This window comes from Oreochromis niloticus, linkage group LG5, assembly GCF_001858045.2.
Source record: "Oreochromis niloticus isolate F11D_XX linkage group LG5, O_niloticus_UMD_NMBU, whole genome shotgun sequence".
Classification (NCBI taxonomy): Eukaryota; Metazoa; Chordata; class Actinopteri; order Cichliformes; family Cichlidae; genus Oreochromis; species Oreochromis niloticus.
In genome coordinates, this window is record NC_031970.2 from 30,936,618 (window position 1) to 30,960,042 (window position 23,425).

The 23,425-nt window shown below is 43.2% G+C and overlaps 2 protein-coding genes across 2 annotated transcripts in view; one reads left to right on the forward strand and one right to left on the reverse strand.

Moving 5' to 3' along the window:
* Nucleotides 1-17,710, forward strand: part of LOC100701900 (nuclear receptor coactivator 3) — a 31,888-nt gene extending 14,178 nt beyond the window's left edge. The window contains 23 exon segments of the mRNA XM_025907451.1: nt 2,929-2,996; nt 5,060-5,164; nt 5,437-5,597; nt 6,854-6,954; nt 7,185-7,359; nt 7,495-7,686; nt 8,502-8,588; nt 9,998-10,141; nt 10,489-10,636; nt 10,731-11,284; nt 11,910-12,889; nt 13,005-13,122; nt 13,233-13,439; nt 13,666-13,878; nt 14,015-14,132; nt 14,270-14,435; nt 14,558-14,699; nt 14,702-14,922; nt 15,078-15,173; nt 15,277-15,514; nt 15,604-15,796; nt 15,921-16,116; nt 16,208-17,710. Of these exon segments, the coding sequence (XP_025763236.1) occupies nt 5,079-5,164; nt 5,437-5,597; nt 6,854-6,954; nt 7,185-7,359; nt 7,495-7,686; nt 8,502-8,588; nt 9,998-10,141; nt 10,489-10,636; nt 10,731-11,284; nt 11,910-12,889; nt 13,005-13,122; nt 13,233-13,439; nt 13,666-13,878; nt 14,015-14,132; nt 14,270-14,435; nt 14,558-14,699; nt 14,702-14,922; nt 15,078-15,173; nt 15,277-15,514; nt 15,604-15,796; nt 15,921-16,116; nt 16,208-16,219 (4,548 nt within the window). The 5' untranslated portion in view covers nt 2,929-2,996; nt 5,060-5,078 and the 3' untranslated portion in view covers nt 16,220-17,710.
* A 3,240-nt stretch (nt 17,711-20,950) lies between these two features.
* id1 (inhibitor of DNA binding 1, HLH protein) lies at nt 20,951-22,257 on the reverse strand. The gene is made up of 2 exons (XM_003442650.4): nt 21,781-22,257; nt 20,951-21,541 (listed from the first exon to the last, which is right to left on the reverse strand). The coding sequence occupies exons 1-2, from the start codon at nt 22,135-22,137 to the stop codon at nt 21,506-21,508; spliced, it is 393 nt and encodes a 130-aa protein (XP_003442698.1). The 5' UTR covers nt 22,138-22,257; the 3' UTR covers nt 20,951-21,505.
* Between the last annotated feature and the right edge of the window lie 1,168 nt (nt 22,258-23,425).

The following is a 23,425-nucleotide window of genomic DNA, read 5'->3' on the forward strand; positions in this document are numbered from 1 at the left end:
AACATTCTAGGACCACAATACCCTTTCAGATTTATGAAAGACAACTAAGTGAGAAAATCTATTCACTATCAACAAAACACTTAAGAGGTGAGTCTATCGGGAACTTAACATTAGCTAGACTGCACAGTTGTGTAACTTTTCAATAACTCTAGTAACTGAGGTTGCTAATGTTACTTAACTGAGAATTGTTTGTAAGACCAGCAGACAAAAGTCAGGAGCAATTCTGACTTCTTGTCGTGGTTATTTACCACAGTTTTTGCCAGGTAAAATATGACACAGAGGATGTTCGAATAATTGTTTTATAGCACATAACGGAGTTTTTGCAATGGTGCTGTGTAGTTTAGAAGATGTGAGGATGCAAAATTCTGCTCAGGGAGCTGGTACCTGTCATTGATTTGGACATTGATCTGTCATCTGTATCATGTTTACCTAATCTATTTGTGGTGGAGTCATCTACATGCAAGTCTCCACAGAAAAAGTTGGATGTTCCTCAAGTAGAAATGGTATAGTTAGGTTCATAGTGGAGTCATTCTGCTAGTTTTACTTTAGGAAGTAGAATTTGTTGGCCCAAACTCTTGCATCCCACTTGTTGATTCAGTCTTGCACCAGTCATCTCGCAACTCACTCTGGTTGCTTCTCCAAAAACACCCTGGAAGAAAATGGCAATCTGCAACCTTACTTACATACTGGTTCCAGTATGAGACTTGCGTAACTTGCTGTTTTGTGCCACTTTGGTGTAATTTTGGCATTAACTTGAGACTTTGTGCACTCAATCTCAGTGCTTTTTTTACCTTTTTCTATTACTTTTGTTACTCGTCCTCCCTAAGGATGAGGTCCATAATTGTACCGTCAATGAACCAGGAGCAGAAACAAAGGGATTAATGCTTAGCAAAGACTTGTGTGTGTGTGTGTGTGTGTGTGTGATGATGTGCGCAGTGTTAAAACTAAACGGGTTCATTATGTCTCTACATTGTTGTTCTGTTGGTTGTGTGTAAACAGGTTCCTCATAATAATTAACCTGTATTTGGACAGTTGACAGACAGAGAAAAGAGGGCTGGTTTTATCTCTTTGTCTGTGTTTGAATTATTGAGCTGCAGCATTAGATCAGTTGCAGCTCTGTTTTTGGGACTAATGTGATCAGTGTCCTGTGTTGGAGTATCGCATAGGCACACACTCTGGACTCAGAGTCACAGTTCACACACTTCCTGTGTGTGGCAGTGATGATTATGAGTTGGACAACTGTGTAATGATACATTTTTATTAGCATGTTTAATGTTTTAGGAAATGTGTGTTTTAATATACTCTCACCTGCCATTTCATTAGGCGCACCTTGCTATTACATGAACCTTTTGACTTTTTAACTGAGTTAATTTTTCACTTTTCAACACGGTGCTCGTCCGTGTTTATGGACCAATCCTCATGGTTGGCAACAATACTAATCTAGGCTGTGGCATTTAAACAATGCTCAGTTGGTAATAAGTGTGCTAAGAAAATATGCCTGGATCATTACATCACTACCAACCTGAGCTGTTGAACCAATTTCCTGTCCTTAGCTGCTAAGAGTGTCACCCGATGTGCTCTTCATCTACTGTAGTCCATCTGCTTCAAGGTTCAGTGTTTTGTGTGTTCAGAGATGCTTTTCTGATTACCTTGATTACAAGAAGTGGTTATCTTTGTTACCGTGCCTTCTTGCAGTCTGACTATTCCCCTCTTACCTCTGGTGTCAACAAGGCATTTTCTCTGCCACTCACTCATAGTGTTTGTTTTCAGATTTTCTCTGTAAACTTTAGAGATGGTTGTGAAAGGAAAAAAATATCCCAGTATATTAGGAGTTTCTGAAATATTCAGACCAACCCATCTGGCAGCAGCAACAACAACGCCACGTTCAAAATCTGTTAAATAACCATTCTTTGCCATCATGCTGAATTTGAACTTCAGCAGTTCTTCTTGCCCATGCCTACATGCACACATTTACTACAAGTGATTGGCTCAGTATAACTTTGTATAAATGAGCAGTTGAACACGGTAACTAATAAAATGGATTTATTTATATTTTGACCGTAGAGAATTTTTTTTTTATATCAAACTTTATCACAGGAAGAATTTGTGTTTACTCTGTGTGGCTATTCTTAGATTTCAGCATGGGAAAAATACTATCTCACAGGCTTTTCTTTGACAGAGGATGATGCAGTGATTTAGGCAGGAGCTTGTACACTTGCTGAACACAAGGCACTCTAAATATTAGGATTGGGAATCTGACAGATCCCTTGTGACTAGAAGGATACTTGGTTAGCAAAAAAAGAAAATAAAAAGTTAACATATCTAAATCTGATATTGTAGTTGCTCTATGGGAAAACCTATATACACAAGTTAGTGACTAGAAAGATCACGAGATTCATTTCTGTGTAGAGTTTCCTTAATAAGAAAACTAAAAAAACCATCACACTGACGGAGATAATTTTACTGGCTGCCATAGATGGTAAAGGTCTTTAAGCATTTTAGTAAATGCTGCTGGAATTTTCTGACCTTTGTCAGATATAGAAGGATTTCCACGCTGTGTTTTCTCCTAATGCTCAATTAGATTAGTTTTGGAAACCCTCTGATGCCAGACAACAATCAGACAAAGTGTGAGTAAAAACCAGGACGACAGGGAACTGACAAACAGAATATGTAAATATGGTGGATAAGTGGCCACGTTTCCTGGAAAGGGAAGTGATGACGCAGTGGAACAGGGGGAGGGGGCAAACAGGATGCAAACTGCTGTGACTTCCTGTGCATTTTTAGAATTGAGTCTTTCCCATGAAATTCTGTGAACGAAAAACATGTATACAGCACATGTTTTAATGTGCATAAAAATACTAGTCATGTTGAGACTTCCAGACATTTATAGAGCGCTGTAGTTCATGACCTTTCTCTTTCTGTTTCCAGGAGATGTTGAGACATTAAAGTGACACTAGACCCTGAATGGATTTTGACTGGGGCTTGTACTGGCTAAGGTGAGCATGCAGTAAATGTCCAAAAAATGTCCAAGCAAAACACAGAAATACACTCACTTGTACATTCACTCCGTCAAATAACAATAAGGACCATTTTACTTTGATCTATAAAATGTTTTTATTATTTACTGTGCCCATGTACCTGATGGTAGGTGCAACATCTCATCTTGTTCCTGAGCAACTTTCACACTGTTAGTTGAAGCTGATTCAGGTCAGTGGCACACTGCCAGGCCTGTTGAGAGACATCTGTGGTTTTGGTGGGCTGCTGCTAAAAGTTTCTCTTTTACTGCTCTGCTGCCATCTACTCAACTTGTCTGTTTTCGGTTTTCAGTCATGTTAAACGTTTAGCTGGTTTAAATGTGAAAAACACACAAACTTAAAACAACAGTAAATTTGAGTTACAGTTGTCAAAATCAAATGAGATCATTCTTGTCTTGTTTAAGACCATATTACTTTTCTTTTTTTTCTTTTTTTTTCTTTTTTCCTTTTTTTGCATTACCATGTTGGAACGTGCTTACGTTTACTCTGGTTTCCAGTAAGGTTTCCCTGTAGTACAGTCCTGGTATTCATACCCTGTCCCCCAAAAGACTTCCTGCAGCCTGCAGCTCTGCTGTTTGTCCGGTCAGGATGTGAGGCTGACTGAGGGCTGATGTCATCTTTCTACGCTGCTGCAGAGGTGAGCCTTAGGACAGAAATCAGAAAGGAAGGAAGAAAGAGAGGAGGGAGGGGAGCAAAAGTCATAGCTGGAGCACGAAAGGCAGATTTAGAGAGGGGTGCTGAAAGGTAGATGGACAAGAAGCATGCGATGCAGATTTACTGCACAAAGTGCGTGTCTGAGACCTGGTGCTCTTCTAGTAGTAATAGTGGTGGTGGGTGACTGGGCTGCATGTCCTAGCCTGCAGTTGTGGAGCAGGAGTTGCATAATGACTCCCATCCGTTTTACACTTTTCTTCTTTGGAATGAGTTCGTGTGTGTGTGTGTGTGTGTGTGTGTGTGCGCGCGCGCGCGCACAGAAGCAGACACAAAGTCCAGGATAGGGTTGTAGTCGAACAGTCTGGTAGTGCAGCTCAGAAGTTTTTGGGTGGGAATAGGAAGGATCAGTGACCTTAGATGTTGGCTACAGGGGTTTCCTCTCGTGAACTCTGAGAGGTCAGACAGAGGCTAGTGCCAGAGCAAGAAAACAAGGACACGATCCCCAGCTCGGCACAGCTACAGAAAGGGAAAAATACAAGGGAGGTGTTGTCTTAGGATGATATGGGGCGGGGGGGGCGGGGGGGGGGGGGGGGGGCGGGGGGGGGCTGAACTGAACTGAACTTAAAATCTATTGGAAGAAAGAGCGGATATAGCTTAGCATGGACCATGCACAGTAAAGAGAATGCAGTTTTTAGTCATTTGAATACGTTGTAGAGCCTCGCCTGGATTGTTTCAGGGCTCCACAAGCCTGAACAGTGTGTAATATTTTTCTCTCTCTTTTTTTTTTTTTTTTTTTTTTTTTTTTTGGCTTGTGCAGCCCCAGGCAGTTAAACAAATAGACGAGCTGGTGAATATGCGCCTTTCTGGGACAGTAGCTTCTAGCACTCTTAAACACTGTGCCCCGACATGCCTGAGCATGCAAGTGCACTGGAAATGGTTTGTATAGTATACTTGTGTTGCCGCTGCTAGCAGAAGGGTATCATTCTAGCGGGTAGGCTGGCTGAACGCGGGATGACCCATCTCCCCTGAGGCTCCAAATCACTACATCATCATCAGTTGCTCCTTGCAGTGGAACAGATGAGATTTCACTCCCATCAAACACAGCGCAGAAACCAAGGCTGCTCAGATAACTGGACAGTCTGCCCTTATAAATCTATAGGAATCTAAATTCTTCTGTTCCTCCAGAAGTCTCTTCATCTGCATTCATTTCTGAGTGGACTTTGAAAAAAAAACAAAAAAACATTTTAAATGGTCTTTTAAATTGCACCACGCACACACACATACACACACACACACACACCACTCTCAGTTCATTCTGTCTGATCACGCCACATTATGTATATACGTGATGCACTGATTTGCGCTTTCAGGTGCTGATGTGTGTTGAAGATGAGTGGCGTCGGAGACAACTCGTTGGAGCCCCTCTGCTCCGACCGTAAGCGTAAACTGTCCACCTGTGACACTCCAGGCTTAGGGTAAGTGCTCTAACTTGTGCTAAGTGTATTTAATGCATCAGTCCACTTTGTCCGTCGCTGTTTTTATTGGAAATGCCAGCATGACACATGAGTGTGTGTGTGTGATGTCGCTGTCTTCCTCCTGGCCACATCCCTGGTTCAAGCATATGTTGCTGCTAACTGAATATCGGAAGCATCTGAGCCCTGTATGGCCGTATGGCCTGCATACGGATGGGGCATGGGGAGGTGAGGTTGTCATGGCAACATATCTAATCCCTTTGGTGCCTCAGCAGGTGTGACAAGCGTCGGAGGGAACAGGAAAGCAAGTACATCGAGGAGCTGGCTGAGCTCATCTCTGCCAACCTCTCCAACATTGACAGCTTCAACGTCAAGCCTGACAAATGTGCCATCCTCAAGGAGACAGTGAGGCAGATCAGACAAATCAAGGAGCAAGGTACCACCTCCGTGTTCAGATTACATCCGTACACCCCTCAGTCATGAGCGTACACATATTAAAACAAAAGAGGATCATTTTATTTTTAAATTTGTGTATGGAAAGTAAACCGTGGAGAAAGTAAGGATTGTCAAGTACGCTGCTGCAGGACAGATGATGCCAGTGATAAAGTAGTGTGTTTGGTTCATGGCCAGGCCACCTCAGACTGACAGCCAGTTTGGCTGTTTGTATCGCTGGGGGTAAATGAACACCAGTAATTGAGACCAATCCTTGGTGGTCATGGCTCAAGGCTGTAAGTGACAGTGTGTATCTGTTAGTGCCAAACCCTGTTTCTCTCTGGGAGACTAATGGTACTAGAGACTCAGAAATCAGACCTTATAGAAAGGCACTCCTATCTCAAAGCTGTTTTTTTTTTAATCATTTTTGCAGATTTTACACAATTAAATACACAGAAGTGAATAACTTCCTCCAAATGTTTTTAGCCTGGTTGAGATTACATCTGTTAGGATAAGTGGGTAAAGAAGAAAGCGAGCAATCATATTGGAATGTACCCAGAGGGTCACAGCTGGCTACTGTGGGTCCTGGCGTTGTGCAGCCAGGTTACCATAGTTACAGGATAAGAATGATGGAGGGGCCTCTCCGTTTTTCTTCTCTTTTCTGACTGTTGTCTATTTAACACACCTTTCCCCACCCCAACCCTTGTTTACACGTCTTCATCTTTAGGGTCAGTTTCCTTGTTTTGTTATGTTTTGTTTTTCATTTAGGTCAGCAACTGCTGTCTCATCTCTTCTTGTACAGCTACTGAAAGTTTGAAATAGCGTTCAATCCAGTGGCATACAGTTTCACATCTTGCTTGTGTTCCAAGTGACCCAGCTATATAGAGTGGTATCTAACAAAGCCTCAGACACATGCTGATTTTAAAAATAGAAAGGCATGCCAACCATGCAGTCATGACTTGTGCTGCCCTCTGGTGGCCAGAAAACATATTTAATATACTGTGAGTAATTATACAGAGACTGATATGTTTTTAGGTTGTTTTTTTTTTTTTTGTAATTTTAGATTATCACTTAGTATGATGTACAAAAAAAAGAAAAGAAAAAGTTGTTGTACTACATGGGGAAAATACACAGGTCATGCACCAAGTTGTCCCAAGAATTCAAACTAATCTTGTTGATTTACACAGTGGAAGTTATTTTCAACAGAACTGCAAAATTATTATTGTTACCAACAGTGCAGTGTGCCTCATTTGTTTTCAGGAAAGAGTTCTTGCAGTGATGACGATGTTCAGAAGGCGGATGTTTCCTCCACTGGTCAAGGGGTCATTGACAAGGACCATCTGGGGCCACTGCTCCTACAGGTCAGTTTGGGGACGATCACTCGGGGGCAAAAGAGTAACACCAATTAGCTCCCCCTCCATATGTTGGATCTGTGCTTTGGTGACATTGCTGACATGTAGTTGATAAAAATGTCTCAGCTGGTTTCTTTTTAGACGGACAAAGCAGTAATAATTTAAAAAAACTAATGTTATTTGCATTGACGGGCCTTCACTCCATTTGGCTCTCCTTTCTTCTGCCCTTGCTCTTTTAGGCCTTGGACGGCTTTCTCTTTGTAGTTAACCGGGAGGGCAGCATTGTATTTGTATCGGACAATGTGACCCAGTACCTGCAGTACAAGCAGGAGGAGCTGATCAACACCAGCGTGTACAATATCATCCATGACGAGGACCGAGAGGAGTTTCACAAGAATCTCCCCAAGTCTAATGGTGAGACACGAGTGTTTTTATTATGTTTGTGCAAACACATTTAAGATACATAAAAAATAATAACACACACATAAATGATGGATCACTTGCACATGTGGTTAAAGAGTTATCTGCATCTTTTTTTTTGCATCACAGCACCCAATGGAGCATCGTGGGGTGGAGAGGCACCTCGTCAGAAGAGCCACACGTTCAACTGTCGCATGCTGGTCAACTATGTTCACGGTCAGACTCATGGACTGCCAGAAGAAAGAGCGGGAGGCCAACGCTATGAGACTATGCAGTGTTTTGCTCTCACTCAGCCCCGGGCCATGATGGAGGAGGGAGATGGCAAGTCATTGTTTATAAGCTTGTTTTGTTTTTCTAGTATTAGAGCCACATTAAGAAAATAAATAATAATAAGTGTCCATTTTTAGACTAAAGTCGAAATTTTGAGATCACACTCAAATTAGTATTTTGGTAAAAAGTCAAAATTTGAAGATTACAGTTGTTGTTTCAAGCCAAACAATTGCCACGGCTCCTATACTCTCTACAAATTGCATTGTGTAGATGAGTTAGTGAAACTATTTGATCAGCTGTCTTATTGTGTCTTGTGACATACATCCTCTTTGTTGCACAAGGGTGTAACCATCGGTATCTTTCCATCTGTCTACTGCCAGACATGTGAAGTTTGTGTGGGTTTTTCTTTTTCCCTTCTGACCACATTCAGCTTTCTGCACCATCTTTAACATCCTTATGTTTATCACCACATTGTGTTTATTTGCTTATCATCATTATTATTATTTGCTTATTTTCATCATCTCATCTAAACAAGGCGTTTTGTAGAGGGTATAGCAGTCGTGGCAGTTTCTTGGAACAACAGCTGTAATCTCCACATTTCGAGTTTTTTCTCAGAATCTCGACTTTATTCTCAAAATAATCTTTTTTTTTTCTTCTTAATGTAGCCCAAATACTCATTCGTACCATACATTTATGTTTAAAATTTGTGGTTTAAAAACAGATGTACTTTCATTACCTTTTGCCTTATTTGGCTTCCTCTTAAATATTCCAAACGGTTCTGTATCCATAAACAAAATAGTAACCGTCCAGTTCTGCCTCCACTGTAGTTACATGAGGATTTAACATGGCGCTGTCTCTTTCCTCAGATTTGCAGTCATGTATGATATGTGTGGCACGACGCATCACTGCAGTAGAGAGGACAGAGAGGTTTAGCACTCGTCATGAACTATCTGGTAAGTGTTTGCTGTATGACGTGTAATGGAGACACCTGAGAATTTAAAAAAAAAAAAAAAATTAAGTACATTTGGGAGAAAAAGGCGTTTTAACCAGCTACAGCGGGAAGGCTTATATTATTTTTCATACTGTGAGTTTCTTTGTGTTTGTCTGTGTGTCATCGTGGAACACATACTGGAGCAAGACATAGCACAAAGGCCACTCAAACACTTTTGCAGCTCTTGTTTGTGCAATAGCATTGCAGTCATGCAGAGTATACTCACAAAGCTTGTGTGTAGCTAAAAATAAAGCATAGTTGTTATTGTTTTTCACATAGTGAGTCTGTTTCTGTGCGAGTGTAATTTTGGCTAAATTTGGCCGTGGAGACCCAGACTGCAGCAGGAATTACCACAATCTCTGAATATGTCTGTCTGTGGACAGATTTAGTCAACAGGAGACTGTCACAGCTGTAAAACAGACACACACTCTACTGCTTCAGTTAGTTGACATCAAAGTGATTGTGATCTGATGAGATCTTTTTAATGTTTTTGGGTTTCTACAGCAAACAGGAACTACAAAAGTTTTTTTTCCCGTGTCATGCACTATTCTTCCATGATTTCTGGCAATATAAGGCATGTGAAGAATTGGTCAGTTCAAGCTTTACGGTGCTAGAAACATCCATGGATTTGATAGCAACAAACAGCTGCTGCAGATTTGTCAGCTGCACATCCATGATGTGACTCTCCAGTTTCACCACATGCCAAAGATGCTCTGTTGGGCTGAGATCTGGGGACTGTGAAGGTCATATGAGTACAGTGACCTTCTTGTCATGTTCAAGAAACCAGTTTGACATGATTTGAACTTTGTGACATGGCACATGCTGGAAGCAGCCATCAGAATACGGGTATGCTGTGGTCATAAAAGGATAGACTATTTCAGGCCATTCTCTGTAAACCCTAGAGATAGTTGTGTGGGAAAATCCCAGTAAAACATCAGTTTCTAAATTACTCAGACCAGGCCATCTGGCACCCACAACCATGTTACATTCAGAGTTACTCAATCGACCTTTCTTCTCCATTCTGATGCTTGGTTTGAAATTCAGCAAGTTGTTTTGACCATATCCAAATGTCTAATGAGTTTACATGGACAATGCAATGAGTTCATTGTCACTGGCTGTTTAGCTGTACGTGGGGTACACAATGCAGTGGTCGTGTTTTGTTAAGCACAGCAGCTGTGCATAACAAAATTATTGTAAATTTAATGAATATTATAAATGATGTAGGTGGTGCTACAGAATGAATCCACCCATGTCACAAATATGAACAGTTAGGCAGTGTCATTTAGAAATGTCTGCATTATATAAACATGGACTAGACCGGAAGCTTCTTTCTCCTCAACACATTAGCTCACTTGGGATTTTCTGTTGTAGGTAAACTGATTGAAATTGAACAGCAGAACTCTCTTCACACGACCATGCGCCCAGGGTGGGAAGACCTGGTTAGACGCTGCTTGCAGATGTTCATCCATCGAAGTGAGGGACAGCCGTGGTCCTTCAAACGCCACTACCAAGATGGTATGCATTTCTGATTCTACATTACTATATATGTATGCAGTAACATCTTTTGTTTGGTTGCTCTTAGACATGTCATCTTATTACAATATCAATCTTACTCTAGCAAAAGACATGAACTATGTAGCTCAACTTTCTGGGGTGTATAGCTATTGACCATGCAGGGTGCCTTGGCCATAGTGAACAGTGAATGATCTCTATGCTGACCTTATAATATTAAAGGTCTTGCTGAAGAGGGGACTGTATGGCAGCTGGTTTATTACCTATGGATGTTTTAATATTTGTAGTAATTTTTTTTGTCAGCTATTTTGGAGGAGTGACATTATTTTCTCTCTTTTTTCTTGCTCCAGCTTTCCATAATGGCCATGCGGAGACACCGCTTTACCGGTTCTCACTCTCAGATGGAACCCCTGTCACAGCTCAAACAAGAAGTGACCTCTGTAGGAATCCCAGCACAAATGAACCGCACTCTTTCCTCTCCACACACCTGCTGCAAAGGTGCAAATTGTCTAATGAACAATATGATTTCGTCATCTATTTCATTCCTTTCTACAGCTTAATCATTGTTCTGTTTTCATTTGTATTTTTGTAGGGAGCATAATGGTTATCGGGGGAACCGTGGTGGTGGCATGAGGCCTCAGACCATGGGTATGAACAACCCCAACCAACAGATGAACATGGGCCCAGGAGGTGGGATGGCCATGAACAGGGGCTATGGTATGACTGAGCAGGGCAACGTGCCACAAAGAGGAGTGCCGCCGTACGCTGGGGGCAACCGGATGAATCCGATGAATCAAATGAGTCCCATGCATCATTCTATGCATCAAATCAATTCCATGCATCAGATGAACAACATGGGTCATATGAATCAGATGAATTCCATACATCCAATAAATTCCCCCATGAACTCAATGAACCAAATGGGGTCCATGAATCAGATGGGCCATCATGGTATGCATCAGCAGCAACAGCAGCAGCACCAGCATCAGCAGATGGCCCCGTTCCATGGACCTGGAGGTGGACCTGCAGGTGCAGGGTATGGGATGGGAATGACGAGCCCTCCCCAAGCCAGTCCAGGGATAAATTGTCCTCCGCACAACGTCATGGGTTCACCCAGAGTCCGAGGTAGCCCCTTCTCTCCCGGAGGTATGAGCCAACTATTTTGAAACAGCCAAATTTAATACAAAATTGAATATAGTGGTATGAAAAAATATTTCCCCCATTCCTGATTTTGTTGTTGTTGTTTTGTTTTTTGTATATTTCTCACACTTGCATGTTTCAAATTAATTATTAAAAAAAAAAAAATCAAACAAGGGATAACTACACTAAATACAAAATGCAGTTTTTAAATAATGATTTCATTCATTAAAACTCAGTAAAATTGACCCAAACCTACCTAGCACCATGTGAAAAAAGTAATATTCTCCATAAATCATGAATTCACGGTGATAAGCCACATTTTTTGGAAAGCTGTGTTCAGTTTCACCAGCCACACCCAGGCCTGATTACAGCCAGACCTGTTGAGTCAAGAAGTCGCTTAAACAGAATCTGCCTAACAAATTGAAACAGGCTAAAAGATTGCAAAAAGCAACACATCATGAACTGTAGGCCTCACTTGCTCCGTTTTAGGTTTACTGGGCCAATTAGTTTTTCATATAGGGGCAGGAAAGAAGAAATCAGCTTGTTAACTGTACTTTAGTTATAAATAGTTAAAACTTTTTTTTTATTCGGTGTGTGTTCAGTAGATTTACTCTGGTTGTGTCCTTTGTAGGTATGAACTCTCCCATGAGCTCCACTCATGCTGGTAACTCAGGAGGTGGAGGAGGAGCTACCACCTTCTCCAGCAACTCATTGAATGCCCTTCAAGCCATTAGTGAGGGAGTGGGCAATCCAATGCCTTCCCCACTCACTTCTCCTCCTCCTCACAAGCCCGACAGCTCCCCAAGCATCAACTCTACCAATCAAGCAGCAGGGGGACCCTGTAAACCTTCCCTCCCAGCCTACTCGGACTCCAGGAGCCCAGGCAGCTCACTGGGGACTGGTGGAGAGCAGCAGTCTCAGCAGCACCCACACACCCCCACCAGTGAGGGCCCTCCTGACAAGCCAGACAGTCAGGCCAGCAGAGAGGCAAGTCTGGGTGCGGGAGAATCCAACAGACGGGTTCCCGACACAAAGTGCCACAAGAAGCTTTTGCAGCTCCTCACCTCTCCTACAGATGAGTTGGTTCCATCCAATCACACAGCAAGCTCCGGGCCCAGCTCCACACCTGAGAGTAAAGACGCAACAGCTGGTGTCACCAGTCCCTCATCCTCTACGGGAGTGTCATCCTCTACGAACGGCAATCATGCTGCTGTTTCCTCCTCTGGTAGCACAGGAAATGTAAATAACCAGTCACTGCAGGAAAAACACAAGATTCTCCACAAGCTCCTGCAGAATGGGAATACTCCTGATGAAGTGGCTCGCATCACAGCTGAGGCCACAGGAAAGAGCAGCTTGGATTCTGGGGCACCAGAGCCAGGGCCTGCCACCAGTGGAGTGGGTAGGGGGTCAGAATCAAAGCAGGAGCAGCACAGCCCTAAGAAGGAGAAGCCCAATGCTCTCCTTCACTACCTCCTCAATAAGGACGACTCTAAAGAAGTGGGGGAGATAAAACCAAAGGATCTGGACGGGAAAGGTGCTCAGGGGCCAGGGGTCACCAGCTCTGATCACCATAGCATAGAAAGCAAGGTCAAGTTAGAGCCAGCTGATGAGGTAGGGCTTTGGCTCAAAATCTCTCTTGCATACATGTTCTCAAATACATCATCTTCTCAGACATTGTTTCTGATCCTTCCTGTTTTTTGGTTGTTGTATTTTTTTCATGGTTCAGACCCTGGAGACCATTCTAGGTGTTCCCAGGAACAACCCCGGCTTCTTCCCGGACTCAGATCCCAGAGCTGGAAAGGAAACTGGAAACAAACAGGGAAATATTCCAGACAGTTTACACGGTACGTCAGTCAGTATAATCAAGTGCATCATGTGATTTGACTCTAGTTCTGAGCAGTAATACACAGAAGAGTGTGAAGGGACCTTAAACCTGGTGTTGTATTTGTTTCAGATGCAGAGAGAGCCTCCATTCTTCCAAGTTCGCGTGTTGCCTATCAAAGAGCCTTGTCCTTGGATTCTAAACCCATGAGCGGAGAGGGAGGAATGGGAGGCGGTCTGGCCACAAGAAGAAATATTTCCTCTTCCACAATGGTCAAACAAGAGAACATGGACGTTCCAATCCGAGGAGCTGTGCCTAATGGCTATCCTGCAGGCATGGGTGTGTGTCCACCAAGAGGCAATCCTACAAGTAACTTAAGCATTTACTTCCTAAAATATCTAATATCTCCAAGTTTTCTCTAAATACCTGTGTCCAACAGAATAAACTGCATGAGAACATTTTTTGAGTTCTAGTTACTTTAACACCACCTTTAAAGCACAGAAGCTACTCCCTTGACTGACAACACCCATTAATGAAACACTGTATATTTTCCTATGTTATTCAGGAGGCATGGGCAGAGGCATGGGTATTCCTCAGCGGCCTCCCATGGCAGGGCCAGGGGAATGGGGGATGGCGAGATCCAGCGGCAGCCCTGTAGCTGGACCAGGACACCCTGGCATGGGTCGCTCTGGTCCACTGGGAGGACCCTTAATAAACCGCTCCATCAGTGCACCGGGAAACACTAGATCTATGCTGCAGCAGCAGCTCATGGATATGGGTATGTCACGCGTCTCTGTTGTAGACTGAACCTAAAAAAATGCCCTTAATTTGTGTGCAACATACTAACATGACTATTTAAAAGCTTTCTGTTAAGTGCATTGTGAACCATACATGCATTTCTATCATGTCTCTAGGTACCAGTGATGCTAATGTAGGCATGAGCCCTTTTTCTGGACACGGTCCCCCACCTCAGTCGCCCTCCTGGCCAGACTCTGCCATGGGAATGGAGAGACCACAGAATAACATAAACAGGTGAACCTTCTGCACAAATCCCACATTTATCTTCTCTTGTAATAGATGTCGAGCTGAGCTCAGCAGCTAACATTGTTAGACTCTGAAGGTGACATTTTGAAAACTTGTTGGTTATGTTTTTTTGGTTTGGTGTTTAGGGACCCATTTGCACACCCCCTGGAAGAACTGTTGGGGCCTCTGCCCAATAGTGAAGGGCCAAGTGACGAACTTGTAGACCAGTTGGACTCTCTACTCAAGGCCGCTGATGTCAGTACTCTTCAGGAAATAGACCGAGCTCTAGGCATCCCTGAAATCGTAGGCCAGGTAGGAGAGACACTTAAGTCATAAATTCACTAGTGCCATTGTTAGAACCACTTTTGGTTTAACATCCACAGGAGTTCTAGTAAAGTTTAGTCCACTAACAAACCAACATCTCTGTACGCCAGGCCCAGGGACCTGAGGGCCTTCAGCACAGCCAAGATCAAAGCCAGGGTCCATGCCCACCACCATCGGGGCCATTCCCAGGGCCTGATACCTCCTTAGGCATGGACCAAAAACCCATGTATGGCCAAGGCTACCCAGGCCCCCCTCGATGGGCATGCAGCCTGGATATGGTGGCAACGCAATGCCAGGCCAGTCTCCTGGAACCTTCAGCCCCATGATGAATCAGATGGGGCAGCCAGGGGGTTTCCCTGGCATGGCAGGCATGGGGGGTATGGGCAACCCCCGCGCAAACATGCCAAGACCTCGCATGATGACTGCCAACAAGCCTCTGAGACTTCAACTACAGCAGAGACTACAAGGACAACAGGTAATCTCTCTATGACACACTTTTTCAAAGGTAGTCTTCCATGCTTCCAACTTGTTTCTTTGAAATCTGTCTTCTTGTGTGTTTGTTAAATATGGATGTGAAAAAATTAAGTATAAAAGAATAACAAGCTGTATTTATCTCATCTCACCCGGCAGTTTATGAACCAGGCACGACAAGCTGTGAAGATGGAAAGTACCCCTGGAGGAAACCCTGTCATACGCACAGGCATGCAACCTGGCATGGGTGGTCAGGTATGTAGACGGTACTTCATCTGTAATGTAGTGTGCATTCACTCGACACAGCACCAAAGCTCCAACTTATCTATTTAACGCTGAGCATTGCTGTTCCCTGCAGCCTGCTTTCCTGAGTGCCCAGGTGTTAGCTCAGCGCAGAGAGTTGCAGTTAAGAAGGCAGCGGATGATGATGATGATTCAGCAGCAGCAGCAGCAGCAACAGCAGCAGGGTCAGGGGGCAGCAGGTACCTTCAGCCCTCCTCCTAATGTCACAGCACCAACAGGCATGGATAATCCAATGGGGGCCCCCCCCATGAACCAGCCTGGACAGCAGGCTTTCAACTATGGAGGCAACTACGGTGAGTTGACTGAGACACAGCCAGCTGTCTGTATCCTTTGTCATATCATCCTGAAGTTTCACACTCAAAAACTGTTGCACTATTTGCAGGGATGAACCAGCAGGGGGACCCAGCCTTCATGACTCCAGGTTGCAGCCCACCAGGAAATATAATGCCAGGAAGAATGGGAGGTCCACCACAGAATGCAATGATGCCAGGAATGCAGGGAAATCCACAGGGAGGGCACTCATACCCATCTGGAGACTTGAAAGGATGGCCACAGGGTGGAATGCCACGTAACATGTATGCTGCATCAGGCTTCCTTTAGTCTTCAGTTGTTTAAGTATTACTTAACAGAAACATTGGTGAGCACTTCTCAAAATCAAGTTACAGAGGTAATTTACTTTTCATTTTTCTCCTTGTCTAGGTCCTATCCTCAACAGTTCCCCCAGCAGGGCAATCAGGGCCAGTTTGGACCCATGATGATGAACAACTCTATGGGGGGACCCGGGCCGGTCAGCGGGGCTGGTGCAGGACAGATGGCTCAAATGCCAGGACAGATGCAGGGTCAAATGGGAATGAACTCCATGGGGATGGGCCGAATGCCAATGGGACCTGACCAGGTGGATAATTTTAGGGTCTTACATGTGTTTCAGCTGCTGCTCGGAGGATTTCCGTTTGTAACTTTCTGTCTGCTTTGTGTGTTTTTTGCAGAAGTATTGCTGAGGACCTGTGGCTCATGACAGAATCCGGACCTTTCAGCTGTGGCAGATTTAGCTGAACAAGGAGAGGAACTGGACGCAGACGCGCACACACATTCACCACACACACACACACACAGTAGAGTTCCCCCAGCATAAATTTTGACACAAAGACCTCAGCACAACATGCTGCTCGCCCGAGAGGGTGTGGGCTGCAAGAACAAATGGTTTGTGCTAGGTTTCGTCCGCACACATGTATACAGAAATCCGATATGGCTGTGTGTTTGCACGTGCGTTTGTGTGTGACCTGAAGCTGTCGGGCAGTATTCAGCGTCACAGCCAGACTGCAGAACAGGACTACGGTACAACTGGCTGTGGCTGCACTTTACCACAAGGCTTCTGTTTCGGGGGTGAGAGATTGATGCAATATTTCTTCATTACAGCCTTACTAGAGATTCAATGCCTTCACAACAATGTTTTGTTTTTTTCCTTATCCTTTGGATGCGCCTCATTCTAAAGTCATTGGAAGCTATAAGCACACAGTTTACTATGTTATGCAGATTGGAGCAATAACTCTTGCCTTTACGCTTTAGACTGTACCTGAGCATCATAATCCCTGTTATAAGCAAACAAATGGTACTGCAGTATTAGATGTCTCAAATGTTCTCTGTGAATATGAATTGTAAATATTCTACAATATATTATCAAACATGCTTTTTAAAGGCCCGTTCTTGCACAAAGTATGAGACCTGGTTGTATTTTTGTGTCCCATAGGTCAATGCTGATCTGATTGATTTTTTTTTTTTTTTTTTCCATTTACAGAATGCTTTTTAATTTTCGAAACAAAACAAACAATAAGGTTATGTATTACATTTTTAGGCACTTTTTAACTTGCAACGAGTATCTGATGCGTTGAAGGTTTGAGCTTTGAGGCCCTCAGAGGTTTTAAGGGAGGCCGGTGAGAGTAAATTCATCTGGGCCGGGATATCAAGACTCCAAACCATCCGGTTTTTGTTGGGGTTTTTGTGCGGGAAGCTGCTTGGGGATTTCTCTGCAGTACGGTTAAAGCAGGAATACATATTCCTCTATTCGCCCAACAAGCCTGGTTCTTGCAGTGTTCCCCCCTCCCAGGAGCAGCAGCAGCCTTGTCTGTCCAGCTTATGTTTTTTTTTTTTTTTTTAATTGTTATTATTATTATTATTCACACCGTGTTCTGTTTCGACTGTTATCAGCTCGCTGAATCTACCTTTTCAACATGCGCAATCCAAAGATGTTTTTCCACATGTATAGTTTCTGAGGTTTCTGGTGTACATTTTTTACATTATCTGTTATATTATTCTGATGGTAAATGGGTACATATCATTGGATCTGTAAAAGCTTTGGATGGTTATGGACATGAGATGGGTTGTTCCACAGTGGGAAAGTGAGGTGCAGTGGGGAGAGGACTGGAAAAAAAAAAACACGCATGTTTTGCTGTGATGTAGAAAAAAAAAAAAAAAAAACATCCACTTTAAGACATATCAATATCTCATCTATTTTTCAGGAAACAACTTCATCTTATGTCCAGACTTTGTTACTTCAGGAGAAAAAGAAATAAAAAAAGAAATATCTTGAAGTTTGAATGAAGTGCAAAAAGAGGCAGGAGATCATTTGGTTTGTTTTTCTTTCTTTGGAGGTAAGATAAGCTGTTATTTTACAGGATGTATATTACAGATTTTTTTTTTTTTTTTTTTTTTCTCTGTTGATGTTGATATTGATATAAAATACAAATTTCTATTTAAACACTCCTGGCTCTGGCTCTCCAATTATTTACTGTTTATAAGCTGTGATGCCTGTGTGCTGTTCTCTACATGTCAGTAAATATCAGCGGGTGTGCTGCGTTGTCAGAATGATTAGTTTGATCGTACAAAACAGATGCGAGGAGGAGGGGCGCTTCTGCTGTCAAGTTACTGAAAATAAGACATGAAGGATTTGGTGTTCTGTTAGGCTTTTCTTTGAATTTCAGTATCACGCTCTAGTCAAGTAGAAAACCTGGAAACGGTTTCCACTTTCAGAGCATAAAGAAATAAAGTATGTGGGTTTAGTGAGAGTTTTCTTTCTTAAATACTTAAGCTTCCTTTGGATGTTTGTATAGACTGACTCTTTGCATATGTATCAACATTCAGTTATTAATGTGCAATCTGCGTAAAGCAAAAATGCTTAATATTTCTAACAAAGTCTGAGTTTGTAGTTTCTGTGAAATGCTTTGGTGTAAAAGAGAATGGTGTTGGTTGAAGGAGCTGATCGATCTCTCGATGGTCGAGTAGGTCATCACAACTTTCTCAAGTTGTTCTGACCGGACAGGAAGTATGGAAACAGAGTGATATATACATATGAAATCACACTCCCTGCTTTGCTCGCTGAATTCTGTTGTTTAAAATAATTCATCCCAAAGTTCCTTCGTTACAGCAAGTTAAATTAAATTGTGTATCAAAGGGTGTAAATAAGTAGAATCACGTGTAACTTGACAAAACAAAGCAAAATGTGACCAAAGAAACGAGTTAATGGAGTCAAAACTAATCTGAAATCAAAATACAAACAAAGAAAGTCAAATAAGTACACAAATGATCAACGCTGATCAGTCTGACAAGAAGAAACAACAAAGCTCTGGTGCAGAAGTGCATACTGAGTTTGTAAAGTGTGCACATGCCTTTTTTTTAATATGTAGAAATGAAATCCCTGCATTTCTTTGTTTTTGAATCAAAACACCTGGGAGGTTTAGATGAGAGATGACTCTTTGGTTAAATTGTTATCATCTCATCCACAGCTGAAACATTAAGACACTAAGCCACAGGAGAATACTGCTATATTTAAAGTATTACTGAAAAGAAACCAGTAACTGGAGTGTAAGTGGAAAACGGCCTGTAATTTCCCCTTATCTGCAGAAACTGAGCAAAACTTTTCATTTCTGCTAATGCACTGTAATATGTTCATAAACAAAGTGAGAGTGAGTGATTCTGTTCTGCATCCTCATATTTTAATACTGATTCATGCAACACTTGGTGATCCTTTTTTGTTTTTAATTCTATAATTAGTCATGTTGACATGTTTTAAATTAAACATCACAGGTGTGGAATCAGTGGAGCAGTAAGTCAAAAGCACAGGTATAATGGAAAAGGGCAAGTACTCGGAAACAATCGAGTAAAGTTCATTTATCGCAGTACAGTAAGCTCCTTCGTCTCGAAAAACACGCCATACTGTGTAAATGTGAAATCTGTAATGTTTACCACACGATGGCGCTGTTGTCTTCCTCTATCATCCTTGACACACGCACACAGCGGATAACCAAGACTTGCAATGTTTTTCATGCTCGCCAGAGGGCGCTAACTACCAGCGGGAGTTGGAGGCAGGGGGATAATGATGATGATTTATGTTTATTGACTCTGGGATTAAAATGATAATTGTTATTAAGACTGAGGCCAAAATCCTCGACACAGTCCCGACTGGATTTAACGGTAATTAAAAAAAAAAAATCGAGAGCAAAGTACAAACTTCTTATAGAGGCTGCCCGGCCACACAGATAATATTACACGTGTTTAACAGTTTAACTGCTAAGTAATATCATAAATGATGAAAAAAGTGTTAAATAAGTCCACTCGTGGAAGCTTCTCCTAGAACTAAAACAGTGTAGTTGGTTCCCCCCCTTCTTTTCTTTCCTCTTTTAAGTATATATAGCAAACTTATGGCATACGACTGTACTGTGGGAATCTCTATCCGACAAACTCTCTCTGTCTCTCCCCCTCCCTCTCTCTCTCTCTCTCTCGGTGTTGGCGTGGTTCCCGGCCCATCTGCGGCCTGGCCTGTGGATTACTGTTTGTTAATGTTTCAATCAGCTGTGTGTTGAGGAATGTGGAGCTATTTAACCTGAACTTCCCCAGGTGTGCCGAGGCGCCGCTCAGTCTGGGCCCCGCCGCCCTCCCCTGCCCTTGGCACAAAGCTATCACACAAACACAATCACACACTGGCCACGCCGGGGCTGCAGCTGTGCGCATCGCACCGCAGGGAAATGGGAAAAACATTGCACCAGGGAGACAGAATAAATCTTATAACGAATCGCCTCGCCAAAGCCATTTAACTCCTGCGGTGCCGGCAGATTTTTATTTTTTCGACTGCTGATTTACACGATAACATATTGAAACACCATATTTAAATGGATGTTTTATGTAGTGAAGAAAAGCCTTTTGTTTTTATTTATTTGATTTTATTTTCTAATCAATGGGTTGGCTTATCTTTGCCACAGAATTCGACACATGGGGGGAATAAATGAAAACCTTCGACAGAACATGTGTGTCACTAATGCGTGGTTTTAATTTAAAGTTTATGTCAAGACTTTATCTGTCAGGATATTTAAATGTGTAGATTTAAAGTGTGACTTCCTCTTGTAATGTGATGCTTTAATGGCTTATAGTGAGTCAAATTACCCATTAAACTGGCTGTGAACCAGTATGTTTACCACCAGCTTTGGTTTTTACGTTACTTGAAAGTAGGTGTAGCACTTTTCTGTGACAACTAGTTTACACTCTCCTAAATAAGAATATATGAGTGTACTCGTGTGATTAATTGGAATGCTAATAAGGCTTTAACGGTCATCATAGCGTAATCACCATGCAGTGTTATTTTTCACAGTTACAGCTCCCAGCAACGAAACCTCCCCAGGTATAGCATGTGAGTCAGATACCTTCTCACTCCCGCACACAGACACAGTGAGACAGAGGGATCTTGTTCAAAAATAATGATCTTGTTTTAATAAAAACACCAAATAATGTACATTGTAAGAAAACAATATCTTCACATATTGTGGCATTGTAATATACAATACAGTTTGTCGCTCAGGAATCTGAGAAATTAACTTTTTTTTCTTTTTAAATCTTTTACAAAAAATGTTGAATCCTCTACATGGTTTACACAAGATACAAAGAGCAGTAACAGAAATCTTTAGCTTTCTTTAGAAACTCTGCAAGCAACGGGCGATGCCGGTTGCGCTGAACTTCTCTTGGTCCCCTGGCTAACCCAGTCTATATCTGGACACTCTCTGCTCATCTTCCTCTCGTCTCGTGGCCCTCTTATAAATCGAGAACCGTTAAGTGACAAAAGTGAGGCTCTTCGCCGCAGAATGTCCACACAACTTGTTATCTAACACTGGGAGTACGAAACGTCCCTACACAGTTCAAGGTTGTAATTCTTGATGCGGTTCGAGAAGTCACATCAAGTAGCCTTGTTCATCCCCTCGCTGTGGTTGATGTGATGTGATGGGGCGATGCTCCAAGAGCTCTTAACGACACATGATCCTGTCATCTGAGCATCCGTTCTGCGGGAAGAAGAAAGTAGGTTGATTAGTACAACGCCGGTATATATATATATACACACATTTTTTTTTAAAGCACACGAGTTGTTATCCATGCGCAAATTGAGCTTTTACGCACAGGCTTGCAAACTTTACGCACCCGTACCGACACTTATATGCATGTTTTTATCTGAATGCATGCAGGTCTGTTTGGACTATCGCCCATTCGCTGATTCATTCAGTATGAGTGGCGAGATATTTACCTCCACTGAGATGCTTGCAAGCTCCGCGTTCAGAGTGGTAAGCGGCGTGCGGGGCACGCTGCTGACGGTGTGCTGGCGGCTCTTCTCCGGCTCGTCCAGCTCGACCTGCAGGTCCCAGATGTAGTCAATGACATGCTGCAAGATCTCCACTTTGCTAGCCTTCTTGTTTGTGGGCAGAGTGGGCACGAGCTCCTTCAGTTTGCTGTAGCAGCTGTTCATGTCCTGGAGGAATACGCTCATCTGCTCGTCCAGCAGCGGGATCTTGCACTTGGAGATGGTCAGGCTCTGATCGGACAGGCAGCGCACCACGTCCTCGCCTTTGCTCTTCAGGGCACAGGTAGATCCGACAACCTTCATCTTGATTAGTGTAGCTTCCAAAAATGACGAGTAAGAGAAAGAAGAGTTGTTGGGTTGGTCTCCTTTTTCAGGGATGATAGCAACACAATGTTGACAGTTCGCAACATCCACATGGGCAAACCTCCCCGGCTTTATAAGAAAGTAGAAGCCAGAGGCGGGGCCGAATCGTCCGGTTTGAAGGCGGACGGCCAATGGGGCAGCTGCGTTTGTATTGATGGAGGCGGTTCAAAACTTCTCTCTCAGCCAGTGACAGCGCTCGGCTGGTTATCGGGATTTACAATCTGTTTGAGGGATGGCGTTACAAATGGAAACAAATGTGTGTCTTTTATGGGTAATATGTGGGAATCCAGCTGTCCACGGCTTGGGGACTCTGCAGGTGTAGATTGCCTGGGGACAGTCAAAGGGTGGTGAATAGTTGGGTATGCGCTGTGAGAATGCGTGTGGGACGGGACGGGATGAATGGAATGAATGGCTAATGATAATTAGGCTACCACAGTGCCTTTTCACAATTGTTGATGCCACTGCAGATGTGGATGACAATAGTACAGTAAAAGTTTAAAGAACTCATTTGGCCGAATAATTCTGGGAAGGAGTAACCTTTTCTAAAAATGTATCTTTTTTTTCTTTTAGATTTACGTGGTTTGCGTGGAATGCAGCGTCTGAACAGTTAAGCGGTTTATTCCATTTTCCCGATCATTAGCTTATTACTATTCGATGTCACAATGTTGACCGATTTAGAAAAAAATCACGCTCCTAAAATCCTCGCTCTCTTCACTCAAAGCTTTCTTTATGCTCACAAACGGCACTTCTTTGGACGAGCAGTCTCTTTTTCCTGGCTCTCAGCGCTGAAGGAAGACCAGTGTGAGCATCGGCTTCACGGATTCCTTCACATGTTTCTGCAGTGTGTGCTCAGCCTTGTGTGTGTGTGTGTGTGTGTGTGTGCGCACACAGATCGCATCGCTCTGTTCCGAATCTTCCCCCCAGATTGTCCAAACAAGCCCGAGCAGACTGGCAGGCGCCACTGCGGTGACGTCACCCATTCATCCGAGCCTTGACGCCTGTCAGCCTGGCGCCGCTCGGGCGGTCTCCATGGAGACGTTAAACAAGAGAGCGCGCACTCCGGCACTCCTCCATTCACCTGCGTGGCGCGCGGAGCCCTGAGAACAAACCGGCTCCGGAGCTTTTGTCGTTCATTTATCACCTTAAAGCAGCGGGATGAGATTACCGCCCCGCGCACCTGCAGAGCAGCTGCTGTCAGCCGGAGCTACAAAGGAGTTAGGACACAAAC